At 42.8% G+C, this 26,991-nt stretch overlaps 1 protein-coding gene across 6 annotated transcripts in view; it reads left to right on the top strand.

Annotated features, from left to right (window-relative positions):
* The first annotated feature begins 496 nt into the window (after positions 1 to 496).
* NCOA6 (nuclear receptor coactivator 6) overlaps positions 497 to 26,991 on the top strand; it is a 64,843-nt gene continuing 38,348 nt past the window's right edge. For 2 of the 6 annotated variants that reach the window (XM_075011876.1, XM_075011871.1), the window contains exons 1-8: positions 497 to 623; positions 10,113 to 10,227; positions 14,684 to 14,816; positions 15,457 to 15,735; positions 18,022 to 18,177; positions 19,650 to 19,772; positions 21,729 to 21,857; positions 23,957 to 24,775. In XM_075011876.1, coding sequence (XP_074867977.1) covers positions 15,501 to 15,735; positions 18,022 to 18,177; positions 19,650 to 19,772; positions 21,729 to 21,857; positions 23,957 to 24,775 — 1,462 coding nt within the window. In that variant the 5' untranslated portion in view covers positions 497 to 623; positions 10,113 to 10,227; positions 14,684 to 14,816; positions 15,457 to 15,500. Of the gene's footprint in view, positions 624 to 9,249; positions 9,264 to 10,112; positions 10,228 to 11,737; positions 11,881 to 14,683; positions 14,817 to 15,456; positions 15,736 to 18,021; positions 18,178 to 19,649; positions 19,773 to 21,728; positions 21,858 to 23,956; positions 24,776 to 26,991 lie in introns of those variants that run through there. The other 4 variants (XM_075011874.1, XM_075011872.1, XM_075011873.1 and 1 more) reach the window with 4 other exon arrangements.

Genomic DNA, 26,991 nt, shown 5'->3' with positions numbered 1-26,991 from the left:
TGTGCCCTGGCGGGGTGTCAGGGGCTCAGGCTGTGCTCTGGGGGGTGTCAGGCGCTCTCAGAGGGAGTCAGGCTGTGCCCTGGCGGGGTGTCAGGGGCTCAGGCTGTGCTCTGGGGGGTGTCAGGCGCTCTCAGAGGGAGTCAGGCGGTGCTGTGGCAATGTTGCAATGGGGACTTGTGGGGGTTGGTGCATCTGAATGGGGGGGTTGATCTGTGCCCTGGCAGTGCCGGGAGCGGGGGCTCGGCTGTGCCCGGGGGGCTCGCGAGGGGTCGGGCTGTGCCCTTGTGGTGCCGGAGGGTGGGTGGTCTGGGGCTGTGGCTCGGCGGGACGGCGGGGGTGGAATCGGGCAGTACCCGAGCGGTGCCGGGCGGGGGCGGGGCCTGACTCTCGGCCGCTGTCTCTGCCGCGCCCAGGCGCAGGCTCGGCGGCCCGTGGCGGCGCGCGCGTTGCCCTTTCTCGGGCGCGCCCTCGCTCGGTCACGTGGCCGGGAGGAGGCGGAGCCGTGGCCGGGCTGCTGTGGGTGTCCTGGGCGCTGGGCAGGGAGCGGGCCGACCCCTCCCCCCGGTGCGACGGGCCCAAGACCGGGGCCTCAGCCCGCTGCGCACTCGGCGGAGGCTGCCCAGGTGAGGGCGGGGCCGTGCCGCGCGCCCGGGGGCCGGCGGCCTGACAGGGCCGGAGGGGGCAGCGGGCCCGGCCCGGGAAGGGCAGTGGCCGGGCACGGAGCGGGGCTGGGCCGGACCGTCCGGACCCGGAGAACGGGGCGGGCTCGGGGGCGCCCAGGCCCACCAAAGAGGGCTCGTGGGGCCGGGGGAAGGGCCCGAGGCCTGGCCTGGCGCGGGGGGGCTGGTCCCGCTCTTGCGCCCGGGCCCGGCTGATGCTGGCTGGGGCTGCTGCGGCTAGCGGGGCGGGGCGGGGCGGGGCGGGGGCCTCCGCTCCTCGGGGACGCGGAACCTCGGGAACCCTCCCGCCGGGGGGCGTCAGGGGGCTTGGCTGCCGAGCTCCCTGGGGGCGCCCAGCGGGTCTGGCAGCGCCGAGGCAGAGATGGGGCCGGCCCGGAGCCCCGGCAGCGCCCGCACCTCTGCTGTCATGACGCTCCCGGAGCGAAGCCGGCAGAAGACCGCCCCCGCCCCCCCGAGAGCAATGCCCGCTTGCTTCGGCTCCAAAGCTCCCAGGTCCGAGCCAGCGCCACCTGGGAGCTGCAGACCTTTGTCACTTCCCAGCATTCTCTGTAGGGGGTGAGCTTAGCTCCACAGCTTTCGCAGCCAGCCCGGCCTGCTGTGTTTGGGAGTGGGCATGGCTTGCCAGCCTGCCTTCTGGCCTGCTAGAGCGGCACTTAGGAGCAGGGCACCCCTTAAACGGGATCGATCCCAGCTCAAGAGGAGTGACAGAGAGAGGGAGCGAGCTGTGTCAGTCTGTACGCTGTCAAAACAAAAAAGCAGCTGTGTAGCACTTTCACCACCTAACAAATTATTTTGTTAGTCTTTAGCTTTTGTGGGACAGCCCCACTGCTTCAGATCGTAGCCATACCAGAACAGACTCGATAGATAAAGTACAGAGGTCCAAAAATTGTTATTCAGGTTGGCAAATCAGAAGAGCAGAAGGGGCGGCAGGAGGAAGGTATTGAATTGGATAGATGGTTCACTCCAAAGAATATACTGTTGCTAAGCTGATACAGACTGTAATGCTCAGATCGAATAATCCTGCCTTCAGTTGTGTCATTGGCATTGTCGTGTGTAGGGACTTGTAGAGCTTGTAATTTTCTTACTTTGTCCACTATCATTCCTATTTCTAATGTCTGAACAAATGCAGGCAATGTTTCATGAGTTTGTTTTCATTCTCCCTCACCCCTTCTTAAAAATAAACTAAAAGTGCAACTTTCTGGCCTCTTGTGAGGTCTGCATTATTTTTAAAAACTCAACTGTGTTAAAACAAAAAGCAGGCAAGTAGCACTTTAAAGACTAGCAAAATGGTTTATTAGGTGAGCTTTCGTGGGACAGACCCACTTCTTCAGACCATAGCCAGACCAGAACAGACTCAATATTTAAGGCACAGAGAACCAAAAACAGTAAGCAAGGAGGACAAATCAGAAAAAGATAATCAAGGTGAGCAAATCAGAGAGTGGAGGGGTGGGGGGGGAAGGTCAAGGAATTAGACTGAGCCAAGTATGCCAAATATAGTGACTCACTATAGGGGCTTGTCGGCATACTTGGCTCAGTCTAATTCTTGACCTTCCCCCCCACCCGTCCACTCTGATTTGCTCACCTTGATTATCTTTTTCTGATTTGTCCTCCTTGCTTACTGTTTTTGGTTCTCTGTGCCTTAAATATTGAGTCTGTTCTGGTCTGGCTATGGTCTGAAGAAGTGGGTCTGTCCCACGAAAGCTCACCTAATAAACCATTTTGCTAGTCTTTAAAGTGCTACTTGCCTGCTTTTTGTTTTGGTAGTGTATAGAGTAGCACAGCTTCCTCTTTGTTACTATTCAACTGTGTTAAGTGACCTAACTCTAGAAAACGGTGGGTTCTTCCTGGGTTTCTCTGATTTCGTAGGGGTGTCTTGCCTGGCCAGTTGTGCTCTTTTTTTCTGGTTTTGAGAGTAAACTGCAAAAAGTAAATTACAAGAATGCTGTAGATCAGGGTTTGGCAAACAAAGTAGCGAAAAAACCATTTTTCCCCCCAATTTGGCTTAAAAAAAAAAAAAACTCAGTAATTTAAGAGTCTCAGTGCATGTGAATATGATATGGTCCTAAATAAATAACATCAAACCATACTTTTTGTAACCCCTATTTTAAGAACAGCGCATGCACAATGATTTGTAATGCAATACATATTTACTGCAGGAAGCTCACACACTTCTTACATTCTATTTCCTCACACGTTACATGTGTGTCTATACACTGTCTTTCACTCCTGAACCTTTTCTCTCTCTGGGGGATGGTAGAGGGAGTTATCCAGAGTTTTGAGATTGCACACTGTTTGTTGTTTAGATGTGAATTGTTCACTTCTGGGCTTTTAGAGGTTCACTGTTTGTTGAAAATAATCAGGAGGGTTTTTTTTGTTTTGTTTTGCATTTATTGAGTTTGGAACCACAAAGAAGTCCTTAGAGAGCAGCCTGCATACCCCTGCTTTAGACATAAAGCAAAGATTACAGGCTTAACTTTACCCCTGTGAGCTTTGTCTGAATTTTGGAATTGCATATTGCACACACACAATCTCCATCCCACCTTAATTAAGCTGCAATATCATAACTTAGTTTTAATGGAAAATCTTACCAAACTTCACAGGTATAGGAAAGATTGCATCTGTTATCAAAATGGCATTTAATCCAACATTGAGCATTTTTCATTGTAGCTTTACAGACATGATATTTCTGAAAGTAATCAGGGCCATAATTTTTCCTCCTTCACAGATGGGGGAAATCAGCCTCAAAAGTGGCCTCTAATTATGCAAGCAACAACTAGTGGGTGCTCAAATTTAGCCTCATATGCTCTATTTTTTTTCTTGTTTTTGTTTGAAGGTGGTGGTGAGCACTTCGACCTCCCATGGTGTTGCATGTGTTAACACCTCAGGAATATAGATGTCTGAAGTTAGGCACCTAGAATTAATGGTTGCTTTTGATTATTTTGAGCTAATTGTCTACAGTTACGCAGCTAATTCATAGCAGAGCTGGGAGTAGAACAGGAATTTCACGACTCGTTAGGTTACTACCTTATTCATTGAACAATTCTGCTTCCTTTTATTATTAACTTAGAATGTCCTGACATTTTTTCCTGATAGTACTTTGCTATTAAGATAATCTTCCATTGTTTCTGCATCTTGCCCTGGCTTCTGCTCAGTCACTATTGCTCTGTGAATTATAAGCGTCCCTCAGCAGATTTCAGACTTATCCTGTGGTGAGACTCGTAGTTGCTGCTCCTGTGGTCAGTTATGCTTTATTTGACAAATTTGCCCTGTGGTGGAAGTTACAGGGGAGGGACTGCCTGCAACAGCCTTGCTGCTTACAAGTAATCTTGTCTTAACGAGAGTGCTAAATCTATGTTAATGAAAGTGCCAAATCTGATTTACTTACTTTAAAGAAACAAAACCAAACCAAATATGCTGGAAAGATAGGCATTTCTAAAATGAGTAAACTTTTGATGGCCTAAATATCTGAAAATGTGGAACCTCAGTGCTGCTTTGGATAAAGCCCAGGCAAGCTTTGAAAGAGAAGTAAAAGTCTGAATAAGATAGGATGACAACACTAAGCCCTGTTTGCCTTGACTATGCATGTTCAACACATTATTTTGTGTATTTTGCTAGTTCACCTGTGGGCTTTAAAAATGTATAATATTAGGCATCTTGTACTAAATCTGCTTCATTTTAGGTAATGGTTTGAATCATAGTTGAGTTGTGTATGTGATACGTGGTGGCAGGGGATCATACTGTTGAGGATATGAAAGGGTTAATATGGCTGTAAGATTCTAATACAACTTGACTGTCTTGGGAAAAGTGTTGTACAGATTTTTGGTGTGTGTGTCTGAAGTGCAGTAGGCAAGACATTTTTGTTTCTATCTTATTCAAGAGAGACTGCATTTTTAGACGCTCATTTTTAGTTATGTAGGTTGTGATCACAGTGAATTTATACATACAGGGGTCCTTGTTATAAGTTGCTTTGCTATAAGTTGTTTTGCATATAAGTCGTTAATTCAGGAAAGTGTATTCATTGTAAGTCACACTGTTCTGCACTTATGTCGTTTAGGAGCCAAGGGACAAAAAGCCAGGAACCTAGTGGAGCTTTGTGGTGGCCAGGTGGCAGGCGCTGTAGTGTAAGGGCCCTGGAAGTGAGCCCTAAAGTCATGGGGGACCGGTGGGGAGCTGGAAGGAAGCTGGGAGAACTGGAGGGTGCCAGCAGGGACAGATGGGGAGCCAGCAGGGAGCCTGTTGGGGACTGGCAGGGAGCTGGCTTATCTTTTTCTACTTATTTATATTTATTGTTTTCTGTGGGTTATAGATACATTGTATGTACCAGGTATAATGAACTGTATGTGTAGGGAATGTATCTCAATCTAATTGCGTTATTTTTTGAGTATTGATTCCCCTTTATAAGTTATTTCACTGTAAGTGACATTATATAGGAACATAACCTGGACTTATAACAAGGACCCCTGTATGTCAGTATATTGGATGTTGGATGGTATAGTACTCAACACTGAAAATGAGTCTGATACCCTGTTACTGTGTGCAGGCATAAGGTTATTTGATGACCTGTGGGAAGATTTGGGAAAGACTGTCCTGAAACATACTAGACCTGATAAACCTGAGGCCAATACAAATATGTCAATGGAGGTGGAAACCAAGCCTCTTGCCCTCCAGCTTTTGTCTAGATAATAGAAGTAGCCAAACATGTACTTTCAAAATTTTTGCTTTATCAGACTTCTTTCAAGCGTTAAGCTTGCCACCCTTCTTGATTTTTATGATCTCCAGAGTAGCAATGCTGCTTGCATTTTTGCAGTTTGGTAGTCTTTAAAGTGCTACATTTCTGCTGCTTTGCTTGCAGAAGGTGTGTTTTGGTAAATGCTTCTTTGTCCATGCTAGTTTGTAATTATTTTTTTAGATATAATCCCAGGTGTTGTGTTTAAGCTTAGTGACCTCTTAACAATTTTGGATCCTGACTATCTTTTAAAATCAGTCTCTCTCCTTGTGTGATGCTGCTGGAACTGAGAGATCAGCCAAGGATCTGATTTAACAGGAGGGCTGGTGGCAGGGTTCTTAAAGTGAGATCCTTGATTCTTTAATTACTTTTCAACACATTGGTCCACTAGAGCTCAATTTTTATTTATTTTATTCATTCAATGAGGACCCTATGGTTAGTATGTGTAGATGGGGATTTCAGGCCCCCATTCTTTTACCTGGGGCACTTGTGCAGTTGACAGTATCCTACTTTAATCCAAAAACATGCTCATTCTATCATGGATAAATTGCCAAATTTCTAGTTGCAACTCCTGATAAATGCACTTCAGTGTTCTACTGTTTTCCTTTGTTTTTTGTGAAGTAACTGGAAGGTGAATACATCTGGGTGGACATAGCGAGAGTTTAAGTGAAGGGGAATGCATATGAATATCAGACTGGTAATAACAATTTCCTTTTTTATCATGAGGGAGCTCCAGATTGTGTCTCAATTGACTTTTGTGTCAATGTGACAAAGGGAGAAGAGTATTTTGTTACTTAACCAGGTGCCAACTTGTTTAGAACTTAAAAAGTTAACATTAATACCTGCTAGGGTAATGTGCTGCTGTTGTTACCCTCCACTCGAAGATTGGATTGCTGCAGTCTGCACCACCTTCAGGTTGATACAGCTTTGCATGTGATGTGCTATGGGAAGGGAATCATGAAACAGTGGAAGAGTTTGCAAAGAGCTAGAGAGAGACTAAGGCAGTGTGACCTTTACTGTATACAATTTGATTACTGAATTATGGCAATAAGCACAGCTCATGGGTGTTGTGTTGGATTCGATGCCATATTTGCATGTGAGGGAGTACTATAGATATTTTCCACTCTGCCTACTAAGCATCATGCAAATCCTCCAACCCTTGGATATGCAATTTAAGGTAAATGTAAATAAAATAATTCAGAACAATAAAACCAATGTTGTACTGGGTCCTATACAAGGATTGTGACTTTGGTATCTATTTCTGGCTAGCACTAATAGGCAACTGGTACATTTTAAGCATCCTCACTTTGATGCTCCCCCTCCACATACCTTTTTCAGTCCTCAGACATGCCCCTGGTTACTAGAAGAGACTTCGCACTTTTTCCTCCTCTTAGGATCATATTGACTTTTGTACATTTGTAGGGAGCTTTCTGCTCTGATGCTCCTTGCCTAGTCTCTTGGCTTCAGCATGGAACATTTTTTTAACCCTCCATCTTTTGGTCCTTCCATATGCATATATTTAGTGTTTGCCACTCCTACTGGTCATAGGTTTCCCAAATAGTAGCAAAATGAAGTTGGCATGATTCTTCTCAGCTTCACTGTTGAGCACTTCTTTCTTAATAGCAACAGTGTCCCTAAGAAGTGTCTTGTTAATTTCACTCTGCTTCTGCTTGACAAAGCTGAACCAGTAGAAGACACAACTGTTTGCAGAATGCAAAACATCAGTGTGTGGGCTCAGGTACCCAAAAATCTTAACTGTGAAGGTTAAACATACATATATTTCAAAATGAAATCTAAAATTGTACAAAAATTGACACGCCTTCTTACTTGTTATGGAAAATTCTGACAGATTTTTCAAAGTCACATGCAGAAGTTTTGATATTACAATTGTTTGTATTTTATGCTATATTTTGTCTTATAAAACATTGATTATTTCAGAAGTTCTGTACTTTTGAAGATTTGTTCAGTGAATACTTTCACAGCAGAATAAATTAGATTTGAAGATCTTCAGCCAGGATTTTAGTTGGCAGGAGACTTGCAGTTAAAACACTTATTTCAAAATATGAATTCCTGGTCAGATTATGCCCAAATTTTATAAATACTGCCAAGGCTTTTCTGGCAGAGGTAATTATGAGAATCTTGTGCCAAACTGATTTAGTTGTGGATAAAGTGACCTTTCAGTAGAAAACTTTTCACAGCATTAACTATGGAATGTCTCACCATAAATAAAAATGAGTTCTGCACTTGGAAAATCAAACTAAAGCACAGGTTATTATCAGAAAAATACCTGTAGTTTTGATTATCTGACTATTTCATTGGGTATATTTAATGACTGAAAATGCTTGTATATGTTAATGAAATACTGCCTTACTATAAAACTCCGGCGTTCGTCTGGAACAGAAACTTGTCTTTATATTGTTTCCGAATGGAAATGTTCACTTTCATGTGAGACCAACAATTTGGAAAATTGTAATTTACCATCCAGGTATTAAATCTTACAGGATGCTAGTTCTAAGAACAATGGTGACGCTTCAGATTAGTTTGTAAAAAATGGACAGGGCTTGGGGAATATTCCTTATTTGAGATCTAACCTATAAAAATATTTAATGTTTTTAGGTAAGTGATTAGTTGCAGTTGGACTTTGTTTCTGAAGTTACATCATCTCTTCCTTCTTCTTCTTCTTCTGTCATGCCTGTGGTGCTAATGTCAATATGCCTCACACCCAAGATCACCTACATCAGTGGTGAGCAGCCTGCAGCCCTCCTTCTGCAACTGTGGGCCCCCTGCCTGCCTCCCTCCCCCAGGCATCTCTCACGTACTGGGGCACTGGAGCCCTGGATTTTCTCCCTCGTCCCCCACTTGCCTTCCAGACCTGGAATGACATGAATCAGCTGTTCGCAGCATTCCGGTCTTGACGGGGAGAGAAGTAAGAGCGGGTAAATGCAGGGCTCTGGTACCTGGGGGCCTGAGAGGTGTGTGTGGGAGCACATAGATATGGGGCTACAGGGCCACAGGTGGACCCCCATTAGTCCATGGGCTGCTATAGTCCACTGAGGTGAAGGAGGGCTCGTCATGCAGACCGCTCACTGTTTGTGGTTGCCTATCCCTGACCTACAACCTAACAATCTTTTGGCACCCTGTGAAAAATATGGAGGAAAGATTTATCAAGGGGTCCCATTGTTTCAGGATTGTGGGAAGAGCTGTTGGCTGAATCATGTAAAGCGTAAACCATTCTCAAGCCTGTTTAATACTTACTGCCACATAGTTTTAACTGTAATTGTATCCATTAACTGCTGTATAGCTGCCAAGAACTTGTCTTTCCCCTGTATTTTAGGCAAAGTAGGCAGAGTGGATGGTGTCTTATACTGTTAATAGTAGGCATACAGGAGAGGTGTAAAACTTATCTTGTGGGAACTTCATAGCAGTTCATGTCAGCCTATGCCATTTACATAGTAAATTCCTGACAAGTGATGTTACACCCAATATTGATGCTGTGTATTAAAATAAAGTGTTAAACATCAGCTGCACTTCTCTCAAATGATTATAATACGAAGATATTTAAGATTATTTGACTGTCTTGCAGTGTCTCTGCCCATCCCTCCTATGGTGCAACTTAGAGAAAATCTTCCTTTATGCTTGTGATCTTTCACCTAAGCTGCTGTTTAATCCTGGCTCTGTGTTCCCTTTAGATCAGGTTTTCTTTCTGAGGCACCCTCAGTAACTGATCCAGGTAATTTTTCCAAGATCCCTTTTTTTTTTTTAGATGTAAATGGTTGCTAAAATATTCTTTTATTTTACAGAAATAGAGAGAAAATCCCCAAATAATAATGTCCTGATGATGGCTATGTTGGAAGGCGGTATGAGTCTGATCTTAATATTTCAATATCTCATAATTAAATTTAGGTACAGGATAACCTCTTTCAACCAAAAACCATTTGTTTCTGCTGGTCAGTTTGGTATCCACATTGAGGTTTAGAGAGGTCTGTCTGTCTTAAGGTAATGGGGGACACTGTATGTGTAGTACTGATTTTTGCCACTCAAGTCTTAATTCATGTTTAACATTACATCACCTCCAAGGCTAAGATGTTAACTTCTGCAGTGTTTAATTCATGTTTCTACATATTTGGAGACTGAAAAAATTACAAGGTGTCTACCAGAGGAAGTGTCAAAGGTACATGGAAAGATAGGAAGGGAGACCAGAGCTCCACTAACAAATTTCCAGGCCAGTGTTCTGGTGAGATTCTCATCTCTCTGCTACTAGCAGCTAGGAAGGGGAGAGGTTTGGGTTTTCTGTTTTGGTGTGATGGTATCCCTGAGTCTGTTTTGTGTTTACACTCTGGTTACCAGAGCTTTTAGTCTCTTCCCGCCCTTTCCTCAGTTTCTCTTTTTGGGGTCACCCCCCCAGTGAGCAGCTCCAGGGAAACCATAATGGCAGGCACAGAGTTTTCCTAGAGGCTATCATGAAATTGACATAATTACTGAGTTTTAATTTGTGTGAATTGTAACCATTTATATTCAGATAGCACAAATAGTTGTTCCAACCACCTACATAAATACTTGGTATTGTAAATACAAGTGGTAAACAGTTATTTGGTTTTTCCAGCAAATGTTTTTTTAAGTATTCACTGAAACACTGATTATTTTGGGATGGATTTGTATCTCATAGATTGCTTTTATCTTATGGACCCTATTTGTTTTTCTTTTAGAGTTTTCTCAGGAACTGCAGGAGGATAATCTTGTTTAAAAATGCTTCCTAGTGTGGGGTTAGCGAAGAGCTGAATAAATGGCCTAAATTAAGGAAGTTGCAGGGTGGTCATCTTGGTAAGTAGGAGAATGTGTGCTTTTCTTTGGCGACCTATTTTACTTTCTTTAAAAACAAAATACCTCTTATTACCTCAGAGGCCCTTGGTCTCATTGGTGACTTGGAAGTCAGGAGTCTGCTCTCTCTGGAGTTATTTTTTCAGTCTGCCACATAGGGTTCGTTGTGATCAACATGAAGTATGTACCTTTACACACACCTTTCAGTTAGAGGAGCTGTGCTGCTTGCATGGTGTTCCCAGCCCCTGTTGCCATGGCAAACAATGATCAGAGTTGAATGGGTGACAGTTTATATATCTTCCTGAAACTCTGGTTAACATTTTTTTCCCTAAAGTGAAATGTAGTATATACTTGAGTTGGTTTTTGTCCCCGCCGCCCCCAGGGGTTTCTGTGCATTACAGCATTGGTTCCTCACCACCTCTGCTTTCTGTGCCTGCATGTTATGTTAACTCACAGCAGACTGCAGTTTGTTTTTTCAGAGTTTTTACAGGACTTGTGCCAAAAACGATGTATTGAAAGAAAAGTTTTAATAGATTAGGTGTTTTATCATTCTTTGGATCTCTTAAATGCTTGAAATAAAGCTGTCCAGTGTCATCATGGACACTTGATGCTACAGACCTTTGTTTAAAGGTGGTGTTTTTGTAGACTGGGTTAGTTAGGGTGGGGCCCACAAAGGGACTTGGGCCTTACAACTTTCAACATCAGAATATTTTACTTTTACAATCTGTAGTTTACAACCTACAGTATCACAGGAACAACAGTTCAATCCACAAAGCCTGGATTAGGCACCTGGGCTCTGTATGCAGTGCGAGAGTAGAGAGGGGAATTTGAGAACTTTGATCTACAAATCAGTATGCTAGGTGGGAACTGGCCTAACCTAGCCAATGGGAATCACTTACTGTGGGATGTGGGCTTAGCCCCCTCCTCCTCCTCATGCTGAAGTTGTTCCGCTCTGGCTAAATAATGAAAAAGTGATTACAACAGGGGGAGTGGGCCCTTGATCTTTTACCTTCCAGGTGGGTGCCCTAATTACGGGACTACAGCCTCCAGTAATTGTATATACATTTATCCTTAACAAAACCGTCATCTTCATTCTCTTTTAAACAGGACAACATTAATGCAAACCAGGTACTTTTAGTTTGCATGAGCAGTGCCCCACAGGGCAGTTAACACACCACCCGTTGGTGCCCTCAGCAGCTCACACCCCGTAGTCCACACTCTGGTACAGTATAGATGTAGTCTTTAGAACACAATCCAAATGTAAAGAAAAGCTCAAAACACCAATTCAGTGTGCTCAAAGGCTTTCCTCGTCAAGGGAAACAATATCTGCAATCCTTTAGGTTTAGCAAACTACATTATATTAGCACCTGTGAAGTTTTTTTGTTGTGGTGCTTCTAATTTTAACAAATCCTGTCACATCTGGACATGTTAAGATCAGGCAATGGATTGCAGCATTCTTCTGAAGATTCTAATACCCCAGTCTAAAAAGGCCTTTGGTCTGTTTGATTCACAGTCTGTGAAAGATTGCTGCTTCAGATATAATGGGAGAGACTGAAAGAGAAATCAGAGGATTAAACCACTGTTGAGATTGGAATGAGTTCCAGAGATCATATAATACTGACTGAACACCATCACGGTTTCTGTGCCTGCATCATTGTAATTACCTCTAAGACCTTTTCCTGTTGCCTATTGAAAGAGATTTGCTAAGAAGGGATGTTGGGGGGGTTTGCCTAAATTATTTGCTTCAAGAGCACTAAGCTGATACTCACAGTTATGGGCTAATTGGGCTGTGGGTTGAGAACAGCTGGTTTATATTCTCTTCCAGGAAGACGAGTATAAACCAGAACTGCGTATGTGAGCACATTATATGACACACATACAGCTATACCAAAATAAGGTTGCAAAGTTAAGAAATGATAGACTTACAGTTGTCTGTGTTTCCTTAATCCAGTTCTTTTGTGAGTATATGTTTGGATAAAGTCATCAGTTATGTTGTCACATACTATTTTCCACAGGCCCATTGCCTCATTAAGTGCACAGTACGGTAATCCCTTAGGGTACACAAGGGTTGAGTTCCATGCAACCCTCGCATACCTTGAATTTTGCATAAGTCAGGGAGGGCTTGGGGGACGGGTTGGGGCCCTGGGAGGTGGCAGGGGGTTAAGCCTAGGGTAGGTGAGGGCTGCAGAGGGGTAGGAGGGTGCAGTTGAGACGGGACGTGCAGGGGTTTGGATCTGGGCAGCAGGGGTTGGGATGAGGGTTGAGCCCGACCGGGGGTTGTAGCTGGGGCCGCAGGGGTGCTGGGTAGAGGGTAGAGTCCCATATTTTGGATGCGAAAAAGGCATTACAACTTATTTTTTAAAAGGGACAGATTGTCCCGTATTCAAGCCTTTGGGGGCTCGGGGTCAGGCCGGGAGCTCCTGCTGCTGCCAGCTACCACTTCACTGGGGCTCCAGGGCCAGGAGCACCCACGGCTTGGTGGAGGGGCTTGGAGGTGCCGTCCCTCCTCCTCCTCATACTGTGTCCCTAGGGTAGCTCTGGGAAGGCAGGGGGAGGGGGCTGTGAGCCTGCCACTGCAGGCCGCTGTGGGAAGCTAGGCAGGCTGAGAGCCCAGTAGCTTCACATTGTGTGAAACTTGTGTTTAAAGTGAGTCTTGTATAACATGAAGCTGTGTACAGCGGGGGTTTGTATAGTTCTGTTCTGGGGAGCAATCAAGGTTGTGTAGTGAAAGAGGATGTTATCTTTAGGCCTCATGCTTTGTTTGGTGCAAAAAAGGGGACAGGCAGAATTACAGGGCCCCTCAGTAAGGTGCAGGGGTGGGGGTCTAGCTTTGTGCTCCTGGAAGGGGCAGGGCCTTGTGTGGAAAGAGTGGGGCTTGGGCCTGGCCTCTCCCCACAAGCCGTGGGGCTTCAACTCCAATTTAAAGGGCCTGTGGCTTCAGCTGCCCCTGCTGCCTCAATAGCAGCCCTTTAGAATGACCCAGCCCCAGTGCAGTTGTGCCCCCCCACGCACTCATCAGTGGGCCTGGCTGCGGAAGCTGGAAGTGTGTAGTGAATCAGGTAGGGGACTGTAGGAAGAGAAGAGATGGTCTCATGGTTCCAGAAGTGCAGTGCTGCTTTGAAGAACTGGATTCTGTCCCTGCCTTTAGCAGAGTTCCTATGTAATGCTAGTAATTCAGTTAAACCAGACTTTTTTCCCAAATGGGTATGGTATGTGCAGTGCTCATTTTCTGAGTGTTTGACCTGCATGCTTAGATGTACGTGAAGTCCACGGGAGCTCTTGTTTAACCAGAGTCCCAGGCTTTGTGGGGGCCTGCAGCACTCACCCCAACCATCCTAGGTACAGCATAGTCTCCCATATTGAGTTTAGCCTGTGGGGCTCAGGATGGCCTGAGGGATTACCTTGGTGCAGGATGGTAGTAGGGGTTGGGCCCCCAGGCACTCAGCATGGCAGCCGGAGCTGTCGGACAGCAGCCTGCTCTGCCATCAGCTACCTGCTTTACGTTTCATTATGACCAAGGCTGTGTTTTAGTCACAGATATTTTTAGTAAAAGTCACGGTTAGGTCACAGGTAGTAATTAAAATTCACCTTCCATGACTTCTGCTGTAGAATCCTGACTAAATTCTGGGGGAGAGAAGGTCCAGGGTTGCAATGGATGCTGGGGCACTGGGGCACCGCCTCTCTATACCTCTGACTAAATCTTTGGGCTCCTTGCTTCCCTGGAACCAGTGACATACCCCTGCCTTAGCTCCTAAGTGGATGCATAGCCACTCAGTTCTGTGCAGTCTCTGCCCCAGACACCTGCTCTGCAGCTCCTGTTGGTTGGGAGCCACGAGGGCTTTGCCTACAGGCGGAGGCAGTGTGCAGATCTGCCTTGGATATGCCTCTGTCTAGGGGCTGCATGAGGGGATGTTGCTGCTTCTAGGGAGCCTCCTGAGGTATGCACCACCCAGAGTCTGCCTTTCTCCAGCTTGTGTCCCAAGCCTCCTGCCCCTCGCATACCCAAATCCTGCTGTTGCTGGGGTGGGGGATGTGGTGGCCTTAGACTGCCACAGCAGCAGCTGATGCTACTGGCTCAGAGGCTACCTGAGCTCCTCAGGCTCTCTGGGTCAGGCACATTAGCTGCTATAGAAATCGGAGAAAGTCATGGAATCCGTGACTTCCATGACAAATTTACAGTCGTAACTATAACTCCTGGATAAAGGAGTACATATTAAATTTCAGATCCCTGAGATTGCCTTTGCCTTGGTTAAAAACTTGTCATTTCTTTCTGCCTGCATGTAAAAGTACTGGAGAACTACCTAATGAGGGAATATTTTTAAATTTTACCATTTCCTGGCAGTGTCTGTCTACAAGTATTTGGTTGCAAAGTAGTGCATAAGTATCAATTCCAGATGCTCTATCTTTTCTGGTACTGGGTAGAGAGAGCAGTTGATTCTTTAACTGGTTACCTTTGCAGATCAAGTGGTGAAGAATTCTGTGAACCAATTCCCTTCTGTTTTGTCTGGCAGACCAACAATCTGGATATTACGATGGCTGCGATTTTCAAGATCAACTTGTTTGTGTTGAAGCCCCTGATATGGGGTCATCTGGTGGGTTATTTATATTCTTTTTGGCAGCCTCTGTGTGCTTTCCATGGTTGCAGTGGAAAACGTGGGTCAGTTTATTCTGTCTGTATGTTCTATGATTTTTTAACTGCCAGTGTTTCAAATAGCTCTGTAGCCTTGTCTGGTTTGGCATCTGGTGCTTTTATTTTTGCATTTAGTCTTTTCCAAGGTGTGGTGTTCAGCCCAAAACATTTGTTGACAAAAACACCTTGACAGTCTTTCTCAATGGTTACCTCCAGATTTGAATCCTTGGTTTCCTTTATTGGGTGGCTGTTCAAGATAACGTATGTGGTAGTCTTAGTAGTGTCAGAGGCACCAGGTTGGAGGGGCAGTGTCAGCTGCTAGAGGGCTATTGGTGATCCTCTCAGCAGCTTCAGGGCTATATCCCTTCTATTTCTGCTTTCTTTTATAGAGACAAGGAAGTTGAAGTAACATCTTTTAATGAACCAACCAACTATTACTATTAAACCAGTGTTTTAGAATAACTTATGCTGGGATCACGTAGAAATGTGATCTATGTAGCAGTTGCGTGTCCTTGTTTCTCTAGTACATGACTTCTAATGCTCAAATGGTTATGATTTAGATGCACTGATTTTTTAATGCTTTTTTTTCCCTTCCTTCAAAGCATCTCTTTAACGTCTGACTGGCTTGCATTGCTGGAAAATAGCCATGGTTTTGGATGACCTACATAGATTAAAAGAAACCTATGCTTCCTTGCTCTCCTCAACTATGGAAGGCTTGGAGGTGGATTTTGACTCCAAACTGGAGGAAGATGACCTCAGACAGGACGGTATTCCTGAAGATTCCACCATCTTCGTAGCTTTTAAAGGAAATATAGAGGACAAAGACTTTAAACAGAAACTAGGTTTCATATTGAAGAATGTACCTAGTCTTTTGCACATGGGTAATTCACTTTCTTGTCACTGTTCAACTTCTGCTTCCTTGACTTGCTTTACTGCTTTATAAACAAACACAAATATTGTTCTAAATTAAGCTACTTTACAGTGTGATCAATAATTAGGATTATTTTTTCAAAAACATTTTACAGTACTTCTCCTCTGCACACAGAGAGGGAAAACGTGCTCTGAAATTTTTTTGCCCCTTAAAAGCAGTGCTCTTTTTTGGGGGTGAGGGAAAGAACTGGTAGCCAGCCAGCTCCCTGATTTGGGACTGCCAGGACACCAACCCCAGGCCTGGGTCCTCACTGCTGGGGCTGCCAGCAGGGCTCTGCATCCCAGCTGGCACCCCATTGCAGGACTGCAAGGGATGTTCTACCTGCTGGCTGGGGATCTGTGACTGGGGCTACCGAGGTGTCAGTACTGGGTGCGAGCATGTACTGGCACAAAAAAAAGCACTGCTTAAAAGCATTATGATTGTATTACTAATTCAGCATTTTCTCTCCCATTTACTTATCCCCCTGTCAGCTTTTTCACTTTCTTTCAAAAGTTATATGCATTTTTGTTTTATAGCATTTTGCTGCATGTGCCATCTGTACCCAGAGATTTTCTGAGGTATCCAGGAATTGTGTAAATTGTGAAAACTTCTGATAGCATCCATTCGAAGTGGCTGTTCTTAAAACCAGTAAAGTGCTGCTTTTTGCTATTCCTGAGTGAGACTGGATAATTATTTGTGTCTGGAAAAACTGCTCAAGACTTTACGCTATTTGTTTGTTGTTGGTCATTAGTTACATGTTTTAGATAAGCATCCAAAAGGAAATAGGTTACAGTTAACTATAATACTTTGAAGAGAGCTTTAAAACATTCTCTGCTTTTAGAGATGTGTAGGCATGGGTGGGATGCCAGATACAGGCTCTGGCCAGGAGGCACTTACTGTAGCTGACTCCCAGTTGATAGCCCAATGGGACCCATAGGCAGGCTTCCTGTCTGCCACGGTGCCACATAGCTGTGTGTCCTTGGCACATGTACTCCTTGGGGCCAGAGTAACTGTGAGTTAGTTGCTGCATGCACCTGGAAGCACTACCCTTGCAGGCGCCGTTGGCCAGTTTCCGATCAGAGACTCCTCGTCTGAAGGAGCATGAGCCATGTAGGGAGACACTGGCCCCCGTAACTGGTTACTTTGAGTTGTGTGTATGGAGCTGCAGCAGCCAAGGAACCTGCCCGAGGATCCCCCGGACTGCGGGTTGGATCCAAGTGTTCAGTGGGTTGCATTTTGCCAGCTCCTGCTTTATATCAATGTGGCAATGAGAATTAAATATTAAATAATTTACCCTTTGTGGCAATATTCGGGGTTACTAAAGAGGGCAACAGAGATTTTTTTCTATTACAATAAACATTTGGCTACAATGCCAAGACACACAGCATGGGGTAGTGATGGTAGTAAGGAATAAAGTTAACCAATTTAGTAAGTCTTTTGTTACTGTGGAAAATATCAAATGACTGGGAAATAGCAACTATAGGGTCAAATTAAGGGGACTTTCTTGAAGAGGTTAAAATTATAACTCTGTAAATCTATATTAGGAATAATTGTTAGATGATTTTAATGTGCTCCTTAATGACATTTTTTTGATACAATTGTAACTGAATGTATCCAGGCAGATTTGTCTTTCACATATTCTGGTTCCCATCTGTTACTTTGGATCTGCACTGAGAGGAATGAATAGATTCAACATCACTAGCTTTGTTTATTATATATGCTCTCTAAATATGCATTGACTAGAACCATCAAAAGAGGTTACACAACTTAGTTGAAGCTAAGGATGTGTGTTTTTTAGAGAGACTCCTGATAAAGCCTCAGGGGAGTCTCACCTGGCCTCTTAAAACATTTTTATAAAGTTTCAGAACCACATATATCATGAAGAAGATTACAGGAATGAAAACCTGACTCAGTCTGGAACTGAGCTCCTCTGTATAGCCATTTGCTTTATATAGTCACACCCTTCCAACCCAGACTACACAATAAAGTTTTAAATTTTGGATAACTTCACTGTGTTGGCTGTGGTGTACTGGTTTTCATATGTGTGCTCTTTATGAGATTGACTTATAAGGGAAATAACTGGTATGGTTTGGCGGTAGCATGAGCACATACCTGTATGGCAGATCTTTCCTATTTCCCCATACTGGAACAGCCATTGACAATTTTGAAAGCCAAATCGCACCGTTTTCCTCTTTGTTCTGCTACATGTTTGTTTGAAAAGGACTTAATATTCCATTCTATTTTTCTTTTAACTAAGACTCCAACAGGTTAAAATTGCAGAAGGTCGAACCCTGGAACAGTGTACGTGTTACATTTAATATTCCCCGAGAAGCAGCAGAGCGCCTCCGAATTCTGGCACAGAACAACAACCAGCAGCTCCGTGACTTGGGAATTCTGTCTGTTCAGATTGAAGGTACATTACATCTGCTTAATATGACTAAAATTGGGGATGTGCTAAAACTGCAGTCTGGAAGCAGTTTTTGTGCTTGAGAATGGGCTTCACTGACATGAAGCGGGTTTTTGCCCACGAAACTCAGTTTAGAAAAAAAGTTTTAATTTATTCTCTGAAGCAGCGAACTTTTCATTAGCTGTATTGAAGCAACACTTTGTTCCTTCAGAAGCAAGTTACGTGACTTTGAAGAGCTTGAAATTCTGTAAAAGGTGTTTCTGAATGTCATTACCAACACTGTACCAAAGGTACAGTGCACTTCTATGCGCACTGCTAGTTACATTGGTGGAAATGATTTGCACTCCTGAGTGACTTAAAGGATGTAATTCACACCCACCTAAGCACCAGTGAGGACAGTGTTGTGTTGGCAGGAGAACTTCTCTTGCTGACATAGCTACCACCTCTCGTGGTGGTGGATTTAGTATGTCAACCGAAGAGGAGTTCTCTCCTATCTGCATGGAGTCTTTACCAGATATGCTACAGTGGCACAGCTGCATTGCTATAGCGCTTTTAGTGAAGAGTTGTGCTTATCTTTTGTTTAAAAAGAAGTGCATGTTCATGCTGTTGTCTGAGGCTTAAGGTGAAGCTTTCTTCTTAAAAGCAGTGACTTTCATAATTAAAATTTCACTCCTGGATGGTCGTACAAGGAAAAGCCCAGAGCATAGCATGCAAGGTTCAAACCTGGGGCAAGTAGCATTTCAAAACTTCTATACCAGGATGAAGTCCAGTAGCACTTTAGCGACTAACAGATCTTCTGGAGCATAAGCTTTCGTTGGCAAAGACCCACTTCGTCAAATGCATGGTGGGGGTGGGGTTCAGAGGAGGATTTAAAAAGGGAGCCTCAGTAGAGGGGTGGGCCAGAGCTGACAGTATCTACTCAGCCAGGCTGGATATGGCCCATTCTCAGCAGTTAATGTGGAGTTGTGAACATCGAGAGGAGAAGTCAGCTCCACATTAACTGACGATAATGGGCCACATCCACTCTGGCTGAGTAGACCTTGTCAGCTCTGGCCCTTCCCTCTTCTGAGACTCCCTCTTTAAATCCTCCTCATGCGTCTGACGAAGCGGGTCTTTGCCCACGAAAGCTTATGTTCCAAAATACCTGTTAGTCTATAAGGTGCCACAGGAATTCTTGTTGTTTTTGAAGGTACAGACTAACTCGGGTACCTCTCTGATATATATCAGGATGCTCTCTGCTGTGCTTCTTAAAGGCTACAATGCAATTTTCAATAAATTGACCACATACTCGAGTGGGCAAGAGTATGACGTGTTAAATAATATCCCTCTATTTCACTCTGTACACCGCAGGTCAAAATTTTTGGCCTGAGGGTTTTGATACCATCTGTAAATGTTGCTTTCTAGGTTGGTTCCTTTCTTTCCCTTAACCTCCCACCCTGGGTATATAAGTGAATCCACACGTTGTATATTACTTCCAGGTGAAGGTGCCATCAACTTGGCTTTAGGTCAAAATAGAAGTCAAGATGTGAGGATTAATGGACCCTTGGGAGCTGGAAATTCAGTACGAATGGAGACAGGATTTCCTATTCAGGGTGGCCAAGGTAAGTTCAATTTTGTTAAATTTTAGTGTTTTATTTCACTACTAAATTTATTACTAATCTCATGTAACTTCACTGATTGTAGCAACAGTTGGTAACAGAGGTGTAACTACAACAAGCATACCAGTTTCCTGGGGGGTCAGTGTCCATTCCTATGTAAAATATCCAGAATGTGAATAGTTGTATGTTACTACTTCTCATAAGCATCTGTGCTAGTACATTTCAGTTGGTTGTCCAGATGGTGAAGATGCATGAGCACAGAAAAGTGAATTTGAATTAAAAGTAGCACAAATTTTCACACTACACTTTTTGCTGAATTCACCCAGTTCTTCTTCTACTTTAGTATGGCTCTTTTTTCTCCATGTCGACAATTGAATTGAATAGATTCTTCTAATGGAAAACTGTTTCCCATCTAAGTTGTATGCTTAAACAAAACTGCACGTATGCCATGTATTGTCTTACCATGCTAGAAGGTAAGCATATTGAATAAATAAAAGAAAAAATGGTTCAGTAATTAAGTGTTCTAATAGATGTATTTAATTACAAAGTAAATCATTTAAATAGAATTTAATACAACCTCTTAAAAATTTAACCAAAGGAGAGCTTTCATAGATGTTCTAAAAGTAAGTGGATTAGGACAAGAGAAATGTAGCCATCCATGTAGCATCTAGTGCTAAATCAAGCATTGAGGGTGCTCCTATTAACTCCGGTACCCCTCACAGTTATAGTTGCAAGAAGTCCAGGAAGTTAATGGAAGAGTTTTTGCCATTGGCCTCCCACAGTGGGGCTATGCCTGAAATTTGATTTAAGGTACACTGACTGCAGTTACACAATTCCCATAGGTGGAGTTACATATCTTAAGTTGAATTTCTTTTGTAATGTACACCTAGCCTGTGTCACTTTCTTTTATGCCTCTGATCTGCACCAAAGAAAACACTTATGAATAGTTCACAAGATATACTTGGATAATGTTTGTACGGCTTTTTGAATGAATAAAATGCATTCTACATTATCATTTGGCTGAATATTACCAAAAATCAGCTGCAAATTTTTCAAAGATCTTCTGAGTTAAATTAACTTTAATTGAAGTAATTTTTTTTTCTTTTAAGAGAAAATAATGAATACATTTAGGATAAAAGTGTCAGCTTATCCTAGAGTCTGAAATTTTCAGGGTAGGAAATGCTTCTCACCAGAAATAAAAGGAGAAATATATTTGCTGGTTAATAATTCACTCACTCTAAGATTTAGTATGTCACTGATTTTTTTTCTACTTATTCAAAACGAAAGAGAAAGTAAATGTCTTATTTACAGATATACACATCTGAAATCATGTTTTTGAATTATCTTTTGGTATTTCTGAATACACTAATGGGGTGATCATCTTGCTGGAAAAAGCAATTAAACAACTCCGTGTCAATTTGTAGCCACCTGTTTGAGACCATATTTCCATCCCAGTAGAATATTAGCTTAACATTCATAAAGTGCAATGAAACTTAATAAAAAAAAAATTATGCCGCTTAAGTTTCTGTCCTAGATAAATATTCATGTAATCTATTTTTGAGTCATGTGCCTAACTCTGATAGGTAAGCATCTTGTTTGATTTCTCATGTGAAGCTTTCATATTGCCATTGTCAATACCACTTTTTTCAGCGGTATAGATGCCAATAGTAGTAGAGTCAAAAATTCCAAAATATTCTTCATATAAAGACCCCCTTTTATTCTTGGTGAGAATTTTCTTACTTTGGAAACCTTCAGACTAATATGCTGAGGAAGATGAGTGGAGGTTTCCTTAAGTCCGGTTTGTCTTGGAGACGAGTTCTTTGTTTAAAGAAATGTTTCCATTTAATTAAAATTAGTAATGCTATTCTAACTTTTTTCTTTTTGAAAAAAATGTTTTCCATTCTAGTTACAGTATGTGATCAACTGCATGTAAGATCTGACACATTTTTAATTTTCTAGGGCTAATAAGAATGAACAGTCCTGCAACTGTTATGATGTCCCAGAGTGGAAATGTTTCCTCTTCTATCATGGCAAGTGGAGCTAATGCAGAGCTGCAGCCCAGGACACCTCGACCTGCTTCACAGTCAGGTAAAAAAGGGCATGTATAGTAATAGCTCACAAGCTTATTTCCCTCACCTACAGAAGTTGGTAGAATAGAAAATTAAAACAACATTGCATACAGTTATTGCTTTCCACAGTTTTTACTGCAAAGTACTTCTGAATTCTTTTACCCTCAGCATACAGACAGTTGGATATACTGAGAGATGTCATCAAAATTTGGTTCAGGGTTGTCCCCCTATTTTTCTAACACGCCTCTCCTTCAATGATTTTTCTTGCTACCTTATGGCGTAGATTCTTGAGGTTGCTAAAAATTTGGGCTTCCTTTAGCATATCGCTTGTCATTACTTGGAAATGTTTCTTGTATCAGGTTTTAAACATTAGAACAACCTTTAACACAATAAGAAGTCCTATGGCACCTTATAGACTAACAGATCTTTTGGAGCATAAGCTTTCGTGGGCAAAGACCCGCTTCATCAGATGATGCAGGTCTTTGCCCATGAAAGCTTGCGCTCCAAAAGATCTGTTAGTCTGTAAGGTGCCACAGGACGTCTTGTTGTTTTTGAAGGTACAGACTAACACGGCTACCTCTCTGATACTTTAATAACACAAATGTTGACAACCATTTTCAGAATTGTTTATTAATAAAGAACTATTAAAATATTTTTAATTGTGTTGGGAAAGGAAAGCTTCCCCATACTGTTTCTCCTCTGCCTGGAGAGATCACTGCTCAGAGTCGGAGAACAATATAGTTTTTGCGTTCTGTTATAGTTCTTAAAATATGTCTTTACTGCAAAAACACCCACACGGCACTGCATCCCTGATTCTGGGTCTACAAACTTGGTTTGCCCTACAACTCTGAAGATAAAAATGTTGATTTCCTGCTGGGGCTCTGAGACCCATCTGTCTTAGAACATCCACATGGTTATTTTATCACTGTAACCTGAGCCCCGCAAATCCACCTGTGTAGACCTCGGTTCTGAGACTTGCTGCCATGGTTTTTTGTTTGCACATGGTGTGTGTGCAGATATTTTTTGTTTTGTATACAGAGATACCATTAGTTTCATTACTGAGGATACCAGTTAGAGCCATGGATTTGTCTTTGTACACTCTTCAGGGTAGGGGTGTTTGGAAACATCTAATATATTTTCACCTTTGCTGTTAGCTACATAAGACAAAGTAGCCACCTAAATAGGTGGCCTGATTTTAATCCATGCCTCAGGTGTGCTTCCTACTAGTCTCCCTTCCTTTCCCTTTTGCAATAGAATTGTTTCTTTATATATTGCAATTGGTGGGCTTAGAGAAGTGGTAAAATAAGGCCCCATGCTGAGGAGCAATTATATGTTACTCTATAATAAAATGAACAATCTTGAACACTTTGGTAGGCAGGGCTAAGAAAAGGAAGTGTAGACTGAGGCAGCTGTAAAATGAGAAGCCAATACACTTCTTTGGGAAGTAAAGTGGGTCTGTCCCACGAAAGCTCACCTAATAAGTTATTTTGTTAGTCTTTAAAGCGCTACTTGACTGCTTTTTTTTTTGATTTTCGAAACAAGTTGACTTGAAGTTGATGGCATGATTTCTCTGCCACTACAAGTTGTGAGTTTAGTACTATTGAGGCACAGGAAGTGAAGTAATTTGCCGTTTTGTAAAACAGTGACTATTCTTGCTCAGTTTTATAAAATGCCTGTAAAATCCTTTTAATGTAAGGCACAATAGAAAAGCAAAACTTTTTTTAAACAGACAACTTTATCTACTTCTTTGGAAATTTGTGTAATTAGATCACATTATTTCATTCTTATTCTTACTGCACATTCCCTACATGGCTGGGAGATTTTTTTGCTCTCAGTAAATATAAGGCTTACATTTGTCTAGAAGAACAGGTTTTTGGAGGGTATAAGGCTATATTTATACCTTTCACAATGCGTAAGGCTTACATTCGTAAGGTTTCCAGAAATTCTGGCTTCTTTTAGTGCACCAGTTATTGTGTATGTTAGGAAATCGGAATGTGAAATTTCATTGACCTTCAAGATCAGAGGAAAAAGCAAATGCAAGCAGGTAGCTTACTCTTTCTTGTTTACTATCTTTGATTGCAATATAGTATTTGTCACATTTGTTTACTGTTTTAATAGATTCAATGGATCCACTCTTGTCTGGACTAACTATCCAGCAGCAAAATCATCCTCCTGGCTCTTTAGCACCTCAGATCCATTCAATGCAGCCAGTTGCTGTAAACAGACAAATGAACCCAGCTAATTTTCAACAACTGCAGCAACAGCCACAGCTGCAACCACGTCCTCCCCAGCAACATCAGCAGCCTCAACAGGGCATTCGACCTTCATTTACCACCACAACTCAGGTTCCAGTTCCTCCTGGTTGGAACCAACTGCCTCCAGGGGCACTTCAGCCTCCTCCAAGCCAAGGAACAATGGGGAATACATTGGCAGTAAACCAGGGATGGAAAAAGGCCCCATTGCCTGGGCAAATGCAGCAACAACTTCAAGCAAGGCCACCCTTAGCAACAGTCCAGACTCCCTCTCACCCTCCACCTCCGTACCCTTTTGGAAGTCAGCAAGCCTCTCAGGCTCACCCAAACTTTTCTCAGATGAACAATCCTGGTCAATTTACTGCTCCTCAGATGAAGAATCTTCAGGGAGGACCCTCCCGGGTTCCTACACCACTACAGCAACCCCACTTGACCAGCAAATCTCCTGCTTCTTCTCCCTCCTCGTTCCAGCAGGGATCTCCTGCATCTTCTCCAACAGTTAACCAAACACAGCAGCAGCTGGGACCAAGGCCTCCTCAGAATAATACACTTCCCCAGGGATTTCAACAGCCTGTCAGTTCTCCTGGTCGTAATCCTATGGTGCAACAGGGAAATGTTCCTCCCAACTTCATGGTGATGCAGCAACAAAACCAAGGTCCACAAGGTTTACATCCTGGCTTAGGAGGTAAGAATTTCAGACTTCTTGTGTCATCAAAAATAAAACTTGTTATAAAAAGACTACTAGAACTTCTGTCAGATAGTTATGTAAAGTAGAAGTAAGTTTAAAAACCCTGTACATTGAGTATGTCCATAACTTGTCCCCACTGTCCAGACTGTTGATGTATCCTTCTGATCTTCTCCCTGTCCTCCCCACTTCCTCACACTTGATTATTTTCTCTCTGCCTTCAAGGTATGCTGCTGTATTCTGCTTTCAGGGTATGCTGCTGTATTTTTTTCTTTATTATTATTAAATCAGACCTCCTTTTGAGATCATCTGCCTCTCCACCTGCCTGCTTCCTTCCTGTTGGTGTACTCATGCTGCCTCATTTTAGTCCTCTGTCATCTTGATTTTCTGCCTTGATCCTTTTTGCTTCTGTGGCATCACTGCAGTGATTGTTTCTAACTAGGGTTGCTAAGGACTTACTTTTGGGCAAATCTGAAAGGCCTTTTGTCTCCTTGTTATCTTCTGTCTGTGTTCAACAGCATCGTCCTAGATTTTGCCACTCTTCAGCCATTGATAGTTTCATGCTAGACTTTCTTTGAACATTCCTTTAGTATTTCCTTGAATGGTAGCACACAGTTCATCCTTTCTCTGTTCCCTTCAACGTTCAAACTAATCCTGCTGTTTTTTTAATTTAAAAAAAAATCCATCTAACTACGTCCCTACTACTAAAACTTTCATTTTTGCTCTAGTAATCTGTCCTTTTCTTAATGCACCATCCACTCTTGTTTCCTAGGCATTCAGATCATACACCTCAAGTCTAGCCAATAGGTTGTACCATGCTTTTTGCTCCAATCAGTCTCTCATCCCCTCACACTTTGCATCTAATTTCCTTCTGTGTCAGATTCATATTCTTCATTCTCTGTTCATGGGTCTGTGTCTTGTAACTTCCCTCATCTTCAGCATTCACAGGCAATTCTTTACCCTTTCTGATACAGATCGCTTTTTACTTGGAATGGTTCTGTGATCCCACACAGTGAGGTCTTTCCGCCTTCCTTTTTCACATTCCTCCTCACATTCACTTCTTCCTTCGCACAAACCTCCACTCCTACAGTCTTATCCAATAAGTCCTTTCCATTCTTATAATGGCCTAATAATGTAAAATCCAACTCTTTCTAATAACTAAACATCTCACAGAGATCCTGTAAACTAGCAATATGTGTACATAATTTGAATGCATTTCCAGATCATATTATTGTTGACAGTGGAGGTGTGAGTTATTGTATCCTTGTGTGAGTTAAATTTACGTTCTTCTATTGGCTTCAGTGAAGCCTTACTGATTTATACTGGGGATCCTGCCTTTTTTTTTCTTGTTCATAGCTATCTCTTGCTATATTATCCCTGAATTAAATTATAAGCCCATCATGAAATGGGTTAAGAGGTCTGTCTACATGGTATGTAGCATCGTGCACATGTCTGCTGCTTTCTAGGTAATTCAGATATGTACATATCTTCATTTTATCCAATGGTTACTTAATTTACCACCATAAGCATTTTAGTTTAGGTTTACTATACAGTAAATTTTTTCAAGATTTTATTTGTGTTTTGATTTCTGAATGACCACTAACTCCTGCTAACCATTAAGAGTTGACGGTAGTTCCATAGGTAATTTCAAAGTGTGTGCAAAATTTGCAGTTGGGTCTCAGACAGGACCAATAATTTGGATGTCATGAGCTATTAACGATTGACTTGCACATATATAATTTATACATGTGATTTATTTAAATGTTCTAGAATGCTAATTTGTGAAGAACTGTGGGAGCGGAGTGTCAAATTGTGGCTTGCTGGCTTATTGGTACAGAGGCTTATAGAGATGCAAGGCTCTTCTTTATGCCCTTCTGTGCCAGCTACTCCCATCACAGGACGCACAGGAGGAGGAAGTGGACACTGCAGAGCCATTTACACCACTGCTCACTAATGTGGGAGGGAATGGGTCAGGAACTAGGCAAAGCCTTGGCTCTGTTAACCCAATACACCAACTGGCATACCTATGCTGGCTCACCAGTGAATGTGCGCTGTGCCAGGTGTAAACTCCGCGCCATAACTCCCTCCGGGAATTGGAGGGGAATCGGGAAGAAGATTGTGACTTGCTGAGTTATAATTCCCTCCTAGGTTACTCCAGGGGCCGCATTGTGCTGCACTATTCCATACGATGGGATTAGATCATGACGACATTTAGT

Source organism: Carettochelys insculpta, chromosome 17, assembly GCF_033958435.1.
Source record: "Carettochelys insculpta isolate YL-2023 chromosome 17, ASM3395843v1, whole genome shotgun sequence".
Classification (NCBI taxonomy): domain Eukaryota; kingdom Metazoa; phylum Chordata; order Testudines; family Carettochelyidae; genus Carettochelys; species Carettochelys insculpta.
Note: the sequence above shows the minus strand (reverse complement) of the source record. Positions and strands in the feature narration are given on the sequence as shown.